The sequence below is a fragment of the Thermobia domestica genome, chromosome 12 (genome assembly GCF_964235325.1).
Source record: "Thermobia domestica chromosome 12, izTheDome1.hap1.1, whole genome shotgun sequence".
Taxonomy (NCBI): Eukaryota; Metazoa; Arthropoda; class Insecta; order Zygentoma; family Lepismatidae; genus Thermobia; species Thermobia domestica.
In genome coordinates this window covers 99,072,239-99,084,902 of record NC_137465.1, presented here as the reverse complement: position 1 = coordinate 99,084,902, position 12,664 = coordinate 99,072,239, and the positions used below count along the sequence as shown (strand labels likewise).

The window sequence follows — 12,664 nt, the reverse complement described above, 5'->3', positions numbered from 1 at the left end:
CGTGTACGTTAACATATACTTACGAGAGAATACCTATAACGACGAATGATGTACTCAGATTTTGAGTACAGTTTCAAAAGTTCATTTCCGTAAGCTGTAAAGGCAGTAATTGCTATGCTATCACAAATTGCTATCACAAATTAATTGCAACTTTTGAGTTGCATACACACAAACTACTAGGGAATGAAGAGCATGTACTAACAAAGAATACACTGGAAAATGAAATAACATGTTATAACAAAAATTAAAATAAGATGATAATCGATACAAATGTAGAGGATGAATATGGCATGTCCGAACTTTGCCAAGTATGGTGGAAGAAGCTATTTGTTTACTTCTTCTTGACCAACCGCTAAGAATATTTATAAATCCATATGTGGCTTTGTTATACGCAATTAGTACGTTCAAATTCACGAACGATGACGAACTGAAGGGTACGAAGGTACAGTTGCAAGTAACAACCATAGTCATAATAATATAGTTCAACTAAACAACGTTGAAAATAGTGGACAATCAGGTTTAAGTAGAAATGACCAAAACTGAATAGTTTTGCATCGATCATTCCAAAGAAATTTGGAGTTATACTGAGCATAGTTTGGGGGAGAAGCGAGCATCCCCGGTGTATATACTTCAGCTGACTTCTTTGGGGGGGAAGAAAATGTGATTGAGGGGGAAATTCCCCTCATCTCTCCCGGTAATTTGCACCCTACATATATATATATATATATATATATATATATATATATATATAGATAGATAGATAGATAGATAGATAAATAATTGGCTTGGGGCAATATAGTGCTAAGCCGCATTTGTAAAAACAAAATCTACCCGTTGCTGTTGACAAATTTGCAAAAATTGAGATTAGATGGCAGTAAATATCGTAAATGGTGTTCTTGCCTTCATTAATTTGTATTGTAGTGCAGCGATAAATTTCGTTGCACAATACGTATAAATGTGGCTTCAAGTTATATTACTCCAAGCCCTTCATATATATATATATGCAAGTTAGTTGGAAACCTGGGGCCCGTAAAATAGTGTTTCTAATCGAGTCCCACGTCTTGTAATTCCATTAGGTTATCTTTTCTCTCTCACTTGAAGAAAGAAAACTAATTTTTTAACGGTGACTTCCCTCCGGAGCAGCCTCTACTTTTAATTATGTGTTTGCTGTTTAAAGGCATATTGTCCTGTTACAATACAGTAAATATGAACATTTCTTAATTTAAGTCAAATTTAAGAGTATTAAAACTGAATTTTTGAAATTGTGCGTTGATTATAGCCTGTAATTTGTTAAAACAAAACACCTATCAAAGAAAATTACAAGTTAATGAAAGGTCAAGCAAGATGTTTGTGAATATGAAACTTACATCATAATATCACTTTGAGTCAAGAAGTTATATATGATAAGCATAATGATAATGATAATGATAAGCATAATGTGGTTCTAGTTTTCGATTCATCTTTACATTTCTTTAAGTATATAAATGCCAGTTTTTAAATCGCATAACATAACGGAAAAAATAGTAGCTACATTATATAAAATGAGGTAATTTTACGAACTGCGTTAAAACAGGAAATACAATTATGTTAAAATATTGAGGTAGTTTGGAATCTCTTGCCTGTCAGATGTCAATTAACAGATTAATAATTTCCTTCTATAACAAGCAAGACTTTATTTTACATGAATTAAAGACCAAAATATAAATTCAGATTATGCTCTTTCGCAGGAGACCAATCCGACAAGCTTGGAGCCTTATATAAATGACAGCGTTTTGGTACTAATGAAAAATACAACTTACGGTATAAATGTTAATTTTCGACCTATGTTGTGTAGATGCTGGTCGATTACTCGACGAGATGCTGGTTGATTGCTCAGATGATCCTTGGTCCTCTCCCTTACCATTTTATATTGTATAAATTTCCTCAGTCAGACCCTGAGGTTCTCCATAACAGCCTTGTTTGTTCACTTAATTACTTTTTACGCTACGTGACTGCCGGAGAACCTCATTAGTCCACGATAAGTGTGACTGTTTATTCAAAAATTCTTTTGTAACCTAATTTAAGTACACATACATTTTTTACATATAATTACTAGAAAACAATGCTAGTTATTTCACTAAACTTTTTTGATATATTCCTTTTTGCAATATGTTGAGCTTTTTTTTTCTCAACTCATGTCATAGTTCCATTACAGTCCCCCACTGATGAGGAACTGTTCCTGAACATCACCGTAGTGTGTGTCACTCCTTTTTTTTCCTCAACTCATGTCATAGTTTCATTACACAACTGTGAGTTGAAAAAAAAAAAGAAGTGACACACACTACGGTGATGTTCAGGAACAGTTCCTCATCAGTGGGGGACTGTATTGAAACTGACATGAGTTGAAAAAAAAAAGTTAGCTCAACATATTGCAAAAAGGAATATATCAAAAAAGTTTAGTGAAATAACTAGCATTGTTTTCTAGTAATTATATGTAAAAAATGTATGTGTACTTAAATTAGGTTACAAAAGAATTTTTGAATAAACAGTCACACTTATCGTGGACTAATGAGGTTCTCCGGCAGTCACGTAGCGTAAAAAGTAATTAAGTGAACAAACAAGGCTGTTATGGAGAACCTCAGGGTCTGACTGAGGAAATTTATACAATATAAAAAGGTAAGGGAGAGGACCAAGGATCATCTGAGCAACCAACCAGCATCTCGTCGAGTAATCGACCAGCATCTACACAACATGGGTCGAAAATTAACATTTATACCGTAAGTTGTATTTTTCATTAGTACCAAAACGCTGTCATTTATATAAGGCCAAGCTTGTCGGATTGGTCTCCTGCGAAAGAGCATAAATTGAATTTGTATTTGGTCTTTAATTCATGTAAAATAAAGTCTTGCTTGTTGTAGAAAAAAAATATTAATCTGTTAATTGACATCTGACAGGCAAGAGATCCCTAACTACCTTACTATTTAAACAATTATGTCAATTGACTAAGCTATCGTAAAATTTAGGATTTTTTTTTTTAGCAATTAGTATATGATACCTCATTTGTCCGGAAGACGAGAATACATACCACTTAATCACATTAAATCAATATGAATATAAATGCCTGGTAACCCTTAGCTGTTTCGTTAGGTATGTGCTAAACTTCACTGTAATATGATCTGATAAATCCGTATGAAAATATTTTGACAAACAACACCAAAATCGAGTAGTGGCAAACTGAATGCTATCGTTTCAGAGTAGATTTCGAAAAAGAAAAAAAATAAATAAATAAAAAATAAAATAAAAAGACTTTAAAGGAAGGAAGTGTGTATGTATGTATGTATGTATGTATGTATGTATGTATGTATGTATGTATGTATATACAGGGTATCCAATATACAATGCAACGCGGAGTTTGGGATAGTAGAACTTTTGAACCTGAAGTGATACACGAATAATGGTTATACCAAAATGAAGCCTTGTTCATGTATATACTTTTAAACTAGGAAGCATAGATTGAAGTACACTAGGAACCACACAGTGTTGCTACATGTAACCGAAGGTGTAAATCAATTTTTTTGCAAAATATGTTAATTGAATCATAACTTATACGTATGGATGTTCTGTCATTAATTTTCAGTTTGTTTAGTTGGAGTAGCTTGGAAAGTATGGAGCAGAAAAAAGAATTTTTCATTTCCACCGATAACTAATCGGATGAGGCCCCTGTAAGGGGTTACTAGGGAAATCGTATTTTTCATAAATTAACACACTGAATTGGCAACTGCTGATGTTTCAATGCATCAAAAGGTGTGTTAAGGATCTGTCTACGTTATTCAATTCCTGAAAACAATGAAAAACAAACTTTGAAATTATCATGATAAAACGTTTACTTACATACACCCGGTAACACTGCTGCTATCAGAAATGAGTTACCAGCTCTACAGCGGATGCTGGGAGTATCCTCTGTTTTGATTCAAACACTGGTTCACACGTTTCACCAGGTTGGCAACAACTTTACGAAGATTAGAAGTGTTAATGTTCTCAATGGCACCGCGAATGTTCGTTTCCAGGTCTTGAATAGTTCGAGATTTGTTCTTGTATGCCTCTTGCTTTAAATAGCCCCATAGAAATGAATAGCAGTGTTGCCGGATGCATATAAGTAAAAACAAATTTCATTATAATTTCAAAGTTTGTTTTTCATTGTTTTCAGGAATTGCATAATGTAATTAGATCCTTAACACACCTTTTGATGCACTGAAACATCAGTAAAGTTGCCAATTCAGAGTGTTAATTTATGAAAAATACGATTTCCCTAGTTACCCCTTACAGAGGCCTCATCCGATTAGTTATCGGTGGAAATGAAAAATTCTTTTTTCTGCTCCATACTTTCCAAGCTACTCCAACTAAACAAACTGAAAATTAACGAATTACACTGTGTGGTTTCTAGTGTACTTCAATCGTTGCTTCCTAGTTTAAAAATATATGCATGAACAAAGCTTCACTTTGGTATAACCATTATTCGTGTATTACTTCAGGTTCAAAAGTTCTATCCCAAACTCCGGGTTGCATTGTATATTGGACACCCTGTATATTTCTCCTTCTGGTTTATTTAAGTGTCCCTTGCTTTCAAATTTTCTAAAATATAAATATAATATTGCTTCAGTTTTTAAAAAAATAAATATTAAAATTACATAGTGCAGTAATTAAATTTCGCGTAAAATACATTTAAAGATCTCAAGAAGAATTCAGTAAAATTAACTTGCTAAAACTGTCGTTTTTTTTTTGTTTCTTTAAAGAATAAATAAAATGTTTCGTAATATAAATTAATAAGCTAAGAAAAATTATGTTACATGTATTTAACACTATTAAGAGCTACTCTTGTTTGTTGAGATTTAAAGAACCTACAATTAAAATAATACATATTTCGCTCGACTTTTCTATGAACGTAAGCTTCACATTAGTTGCTATATATAAATTTCTTACCTTGTAGGGTCAAGAAGTTTCCTTACTCTATGATCTATTAGAAAAAGAAAATGGCCATGGAATTTGCAAAACAAAAACAAATGCCAGCCTCAAACACCACTGATAATAAGTATGAAAAAATGGGATTTCCATTCCCAAAGATGTTTCGACAATGAGATCACAGGTCAGATGTCAAACATTCGTCGAGTGGATAAATATAATACACTTCAGATAGTACAGAATGCACTTTTCCTTCATTTTCGTTTGCATAGCGGTTAAAATCTTGCAGGTCGTTATAATCTGGACTTGGAATACATTTCTTATATTTTATTCCTGAAGCAAACACCTGTTTAATGTCGGTCTGCAACATAAGCTCAGCTATACACTACCGTATGTTTACGCGCGTAAACTAACGATGTGAGTTTGTGCGCGTCATGCAGTACATGCATTGTGCATGAATTTACGCATATAAGCTGAGGAAAGTAGTTGCAGAATGGATCGATCGAAAGCAAAGTTTTAAGGGTGGGTACTACCAATGTTATATTGTTGAGAAAAAGAATAAAGAAAAGACGCTAAAGAACTAGGTATGTTTGGACAAGGAATAGGATTTTAATATTAGACAAGGAAGGATAATCCAACTTTCACAGATTATATCAAATTTTTATTTAGATTGTGATGGCTCAGTAGTAGAAGGTTCATCTCTGGTGCGTGAGGTATCTGGTTCGATCGCAGCTCGTATCAAATGGGCAGGGGTGTAGCCAGCAGGTTTGTGTAGGGGGGTCCGTCGTTTTTGAGGGGGGGCCAGCTACAATGTACAAAGCCAAAAAATGTGTTGCTGCTAGTGTTTTTGAGGCCTGAAAGAAAGGAAAATTTTGGTTTCCTTCTGGAAAACTAAAAACACTATTTTAGCTCCTTCTTCTTCTTCTTCTTCTTCTTCTTCTTATTATTATTATTATTATTATTATTATTATTATTATTATTATTATTATTATTATTATTATTATTATTATTATTATCCATAAATTATATTCAAGATAGTTTTTATTATGCTTAATCAAGAACTACTGTCCGGGACCAAACGCTATACTTTTGTGCATAACTATAAAGGTAACCAAGAAAGTTCTGTCCCTTTTCGTGGATATCTGTGTTCAATTGGACCTCACACCGTGTGTTGAATGCGAGTGGAGATAAGGCGAAGGTCAATTGTTGGTGTGTATATCCAACCATACTACCTGGTTGTGGCAATTCAGATACACCGTAAAGACAGAGGGAACGGCTTGGGTACAAAACCTCGCGGCCAGAACCTCGCGGCCCAAAATCTCGCCGGGCCGAAACCTCGCCTGGCCAAGACCTCGCCGCCCAAAACCTTGCGGGACAAAATCTCGCCTGGCCAAAACCTCGCCACCCAAAACCTCGCGGGCCAAAATCTCGCCGGGCCAAAACCTCGCCTTGCCATAACCTCGCGTCCCAAAATATCGCCATACCCAAAATCTCGCCTAACCAAAACCTGGTTGTAATGATCGCGCGAAACAGAATCTCGCCTGGTCTAAATTAAGCGAGACGTAGTGTCGCCTGGGAAGAAATGTTGTCAGGATAAAACCTCTTCACGACGATTTCTTCAATGTAGAATGTTCTATCGCCAGATTTACAAAACTTATTAGGTTTTGAAACTTGACATTTTGTATAAATCTTCTTGCTCCACAAGGGCACTAGCTCCAGATAAGACAATATTTTGCGAAATGCATGCCCTAAGGAGGAATGGAATGGAATGCCTTGAATGAATTTTCCCGTTCTCCAGATCTAAAAAAACTACTAAGCATAGAACCTTTACGTTTTGGTACAAATCTTCTCCTTGTACCATAAGAAGGTATGTTGCAAAATGCTCCTCGTAAGGGAGTGTTGAAGTTTGGATAATTCTTGAACGTTGGCTTGATCTCAGGATCCACGAGGTTTTGGCGGCGAGGTTTTGTCCACGCGATGTTTTGGGTGGCCCCGTGTCATTTTCCTGTTTCACTTTTTATTATGTTTATTTATCTCCAACCGTTTTCTGTTGGACTTCGCTTATCAAAATATTTCTAAAACTGGTTTACTGGTCCCAAAATCTAAAATTCAGAGTAGGGGTGGGGCGACTGCCCTCCTGCACCACTGGCACCTCTGTCTAGCGGCTGCAATATGAAGCTATTCCACGCCCTTTCATATGGTTTTAGTTACATTTACTTCGGACTCTTGACTGCGAAGACATTAGGTTTTTAAATAAAATTAATTTGCTGAGCAAAATTGAACTTTATTGAAAATGAACTTGGATTCATTGTCCTCTGAACGTCCTAAATATTACTTTACTTCAATAAATTATTGACAAAAAACAACCAATTACATAGGCTTGCAGAAAATATTCTAAAGTTAGCACAACATGAAGTGTCCTTCAAACATTACTTTTGAAGCAATGGTTTTAAATGCAGGTACTATCAATGTTGTGTTGTTGAGAAAAAGAATAAAGAAATAGACATATTTGGACAAAGAAGTGGCTAATATTTAACAAGGCAAGAAAGAATAATCCATCTCTCACTGATTATATCAAAACTTTATTTAGATCGCGGTGAGTCAGTAGTAGAGGGATCATCTCTTGCGAGTGGACCGAGTCCGAGACAGAGACCTATAACTTCGTACAGGACATTGACCGCTACTTTGAGGTCACAGGGGTACCAGCAGAACTACGGTTAAGCTTCATACCCAGGGCGCTCAGGAACACATCGTACCAATGGTTCCAGGTCAACCGTAATAAGATCCACACTTATGAGGACTTTATTAGTGAATTTAGGCAGTGTTATTTGAGCGAGGAACGTCTGGCTAATTTGAGGGCAAACATACTCACGTCTCATTTTAACAGTCGTGTGCAAAAATCCCCAGCAGAATACTTGCTAGATTTGTTGCATAAAAATAGTATCTTGGAACCACGTATGACAGACTCCACATTATTAAAAGTACTCCCGAGGCACTTTCCTAACTGGTTATTTCGGGCTATTGTCTCGTCTCGCCCGAAAACTATAGCAGAGTTGCTTAACTTGGTACAAGAACTGCAGTCTTCGATGTCGAATCGAGACCAGTTCTATCAGCAAAACCCAAGGAAGGGGGTCAACATGCTCCAGGTGAGCATTAACAATGAAGAAAATAGCCCCCCGGCCATAGCGGTAAGCAGCTGGTTCGTACACAAACAAAAAAAATCACGAGAGAACCAGCGTCCTTACCAAAGACGAGGACAACGACCAAACCATAACAACCAGCGCTCACCACCCCGTATTCAGAGCAACGGAAGTGGGTCGTTTGGTTGGTCACGTGGTGGGAACTCCCACACCCACCAAAACAATCGTGTAGCCCGCGGTAGGAGGGGAGGAAAGCGCAACACGGATAGCCAGCGACAGAATTCCTTTAGAAGGGAAGAGGAAGAAATCCAGTTACTGGAACATTATGACCGTGCGCCCCCTCCACCGAACCAGCAAAATAATGTTACCAGGAGTAACCAATCCTCATCTCCCTCTTCCAGGGAATGAGAATTGTCCGCACGTACTTGCGGCAACGGTAGGTTGGGCACGGAGAGAACTAATTCACCCGAGTTGACACAATTACAACCCAAGTATGTGCGTAATTCAGAAACCAGTTTAGATAATGTAAACATAAAGAATTCTTGCGAAACTGCAGTGAAGGAAATTTATACTTCAGAAAAAGAAAAGGAAGAAGAAAACTGTGATTTTTGTTTACAAATAAAGAATAAGAAGCATTTTGATAAAGGCATTTTAGAAAAGAAATTAGTTTTATTAAGTAGGAGCGGAGAACCCATCGACATAAACAGGGAAATTTATAAGGAAGCTAATGGCATTTTTAAAAACCTCTTTGACTCTAGTAATGAACCGTTACCAGCGAATAACGTCATTTCACTACCAGAAATAAATGTTTGTTTATTTGGCAAGGAAGTAAATTGTTTATTGGACATCGGGGCGACCTGCTCCGCGATCTCTAAAGAATTTTGGGACACCGTCTCAAATAGCCAACCCCCACCCGCATTTTTGAGTGCGAAGAATATAAGGGTAACGCCGGCTTTTGGAAATAAAGCAGCGACACTAGTAGGCCAAACTCTGTTAGTCATTGCGATACAAGGTAAGGAATACCATACTTTGGGTATCATTATTTCAGGCTTAAATAGGTCTTTGATACTAGGATCCAACTTTTTTACAGAATCTCGTGCCGTGTTAGACTATGACACCGGCCTTCTACATCTAAAACAACCACATGATGTAGAAGTAGCGTTTAGATCCGTAGATTGCGAGACTGAAGATCTAGTAGTTCGATGTTTGGAGTGGAATGGAGAGTGCAGCAAACCATTTAGTTTAAAGGATGAAATTAAGAATGTTAATTTTGATTTTTCCCCGTCAGACAAAAGACGGGAGGCCATACGGGTTAATGCACAAAGTGAGTCTAAGACCTCCAAAGAGCAGGCAACTCGTGCACCAAACTTGGATGATGGAAAATTCCCAAGTGCCTAAAAAATGGCAAATCACGTATTCCCACCAGAAGAGTGGATGAAAGTGAAGATTCGCGCCTCCCATTCAGAGATAGAAGAGTTTGTATCGAACTACTCAGATCTCTCAGCCTCACAAAGAGATAGTTTGAAAGCTGTGCTGCTCAAGCATCAAGCCCTTTTCGATGTCAAGCCAGGTTGCATAGCTAACTACGTGCATGAGATTGGAATAACGGACAAACGTCCAATCAAAACCAAACTTTATCCTTACCCTAAACGTTACAGAAATTTAGTATCCAATGAAATTTCGAGATGGCTCGCGTGGGGTGTGATCAGGAAACAGCCTACGGCTTATATCAACCCACTGGTAGTGACAGCAAAGAGTGATGAACGAATACGAGTATGTATCAACGGTCGAGCTCTGGCTAAGATATCTGGTGATTTATCTGACCTACCAATGCCGCCCTTGTCTGTTCTCCAAGACATCTGCGATAATTCTTGGTTCAGTTGCGTGAATGCAACTGAAATGTTCCTTCAAATTAAAGTCAAAGAAAGCAACCAAAAGTATTTAGGATTTTACATGAAGGTATTTCCTACGTTTTTCAGAAATTACCTTTCGGTACAAAACAGAGCCTTGCTTCTTGTGTTCGAGCATTAGATATGCTTATTAAAACTGAAGCGCGAGAGTACTGCGGCGCGTATGTCGATGACCTGATAGTAGCCGACAGGAGCTTCAGTAAACATCTTGTACACCTCAACAAAGTGTTGGGTTTACTCACTGCAGGTGGCCTAACTCTCAGGCTAAAGAAGTGTAACTTTGCAAGAAAAAAATTAAACATACTTGGTTTCCAACTTTCTCAATACGGTATTAGTAAAAATCCGGAGAAAGTGAAGTCGGTGTTAAATTTCAGAACACCCCGGAATGTGAAGGAACTGCGTTCCTTCATTAGCTACTGTCAATATTACAGATGCTTCAGCAGGAAATACTCGGAAGTTCTCTATCCGTTGTTCAATCTGCTGAAGAAAAATGTGAGGTTCAAGTGGAAAACCAAACATCAGGCAAGGATGGAGAAGATCAAACAGATCTTCCAAGAAGAAGTTGTGTTGAAAACCGTCCTGCCTGATAAACAACTCATATTAAAATCAGATGCGTGTGACGTTGCGTGTTCAGCTCTATTGTACCAGCGTGATGACAATAGTGACATTAGGGTCATCGCGTTCACATCACGTGTGTTCAACGCTTCACAGAAAATTTACTCAGTAACTGAGAAGGAGTTCTTTTAACTTATAGATGGGGTTGTTAAATTTAAGCAGTATTTAGTAGAAATTAAATTCAAAATTCGCAGCGACCACCTTGCTCTGAAATTTATCCTGTACTGTAAACTTACAAACCAGCGCATCACCCGGTGGGCGATGTTGCTCTCCAATTTTAATTTCGAGTTTGAGTTTGTAAAGTCGAATAAAAATTTAAGTGATTATCACTCACGGTACCCTCCTCACACAGAAGAAGACCTCAGTGTTGCACGGAAGCCTATCCTCCAGGAGTCGCTGATGACCATACTGACGGAAATTCCTTGTGAGTTGAGAAAAATGATAGCCATACTACCGGAGATGCAGTCTTCTGACCCTGTCTACGGCAAGATCAAGAAAGAGGTAGAAGAGAAAACGAACTCACTAAGAGTGAATGGTGCTTGGCACCGTTTCAAAGTTTCGAACGGACGCTTATGTAAGCGTGACCGGGAAGGAGTTCGAATATGCATCCCAGAAGTGTTAGTAATTCCACTGCTCGATTATTACCATTCAAATCGAGGGCACCTGTCGCCCAGTAAATTGCTACCACTTCTAACTAAATTTTTCGTATGGCCAAAGATGAGAGCAAGCGTGAAGAAATACTGTGCTTCCTGCGAATTATGTCAGAAAAGCAACCCTCCCCATTGTTATCGTCCGGGACCACTGAATCCCGTCGTCGTGGAAAAGCCAGGCTACCTGGTATGTGTAGATTGGTTAGAACCCATAACCAAGGGAATTGGGGGAATCCATTACATTCTTGTGTTCTATGATGCTTTTTCAAAACTTATTGGTTTATACGCATGTAGAAAAGCAAACACTGCCACCGCAGTAAGAAAGCTTAAGGACTATTTAAAAGTAAACCCTAGTGTGAAACTCGTCTTGACAGACAGAGGGTCACCTTTCCAGTCTGATCGCTGGAAAAATGAGTTAGCGGACCTTGGTATCAGGCACATAACTTCTACTCCATATTATCCCCAGGGAGAAATGGCAGAAGTAGCAGTAAAAGCAACCGTACGTTTACTGCGTAAATTGTGTCATAATAACAAAAATTGTGGCCCAAACACTTAAAGAAAATAAAGAAGTGTTTGAATTCTGCGAAACACCTGACCACTGGCGTGTCAGTCTATAAATACCATTTTAAACAGTCTATGTCTAGAGACATAGCCAGGCTCTTTGAAATCCCAAAAGTAAATCAGCGCCATAACGTGCAGTACTACATAGATATTGCTAAGAAAAATCACAGAAAAAATGCTGCTGCACGGAAGAAAAACTTTGACAAGTCGTACCATACAGTAGAGTACAATGTGGGTAATCTTGTATTATCTAGAGTTTTCCCAAAATCGGATGCTCTAGCAGGTGTTTCTAAAAAGTTACTTCTCCCATTTTCTGGCCCGTAAAAAATTGTCGCTACCACAGGCAAAAACATGTACACGCTAGCGGATCCTGCAACATGAGGTCAAAATGACCAAAAATGCTTACCTACTCAAAAGGTATGTTGCTAAAGAAAAAGCAAACAACGGTGGTACTGGTGCAACAGAGACGCAATAGTTATCTCACACATGACGCATCAAATCCCGGACTTGACATGCTAGTGTAAATAGTGTAGTGCTATAGTGTTTATTTTAGTAAATTGGTGTATTGTATGTATTATGGGGAACTTATGTAATTCAGGTCAAATAAGTTAGGGCTTCCTGAATTCTCTGCTTTAGTTTTGTTTATTTTCTTGTAATCATGTTTATTGTGTTCTACTTTGTGATTTACTTTGTGTGTTTATCTTAAGAATTATGTAATATTTTGCTTATGTTTCAGGAACAAAAATGTGCCCTCATTATGATCTACGTCCTGTATTAGCAAATACAGCACCTAGTATCATAGGGGGGGGATTGTAGAAGGCCGTGTTCCTTCTCCTTCATCTGCATATCA

At 37.7% G+C, this 12,664-nt stretch overlaps 1 protein-coding gene across 1 annotated transcript; it reads left to right on the top strand.

The window, feature by feature from the left end:
• The first annotated feature begins 11,320 nt into the window (after positions 1 to 11,320).
• LOC145666050 (uncharacterized) lies at positions 11,321 to 11,809 on the top strand. The gene has a single exon (XM_081733149.1). It carries the CDS (start codon positions 11,321 to 11,323, stop codon positions 11,807 to 11,809), a length of 489 nt encoding a protein of 162 aa, XP_081589275.1.
• Positions 11,810 to 12,664: the final 855 nt, after the last annotated feature.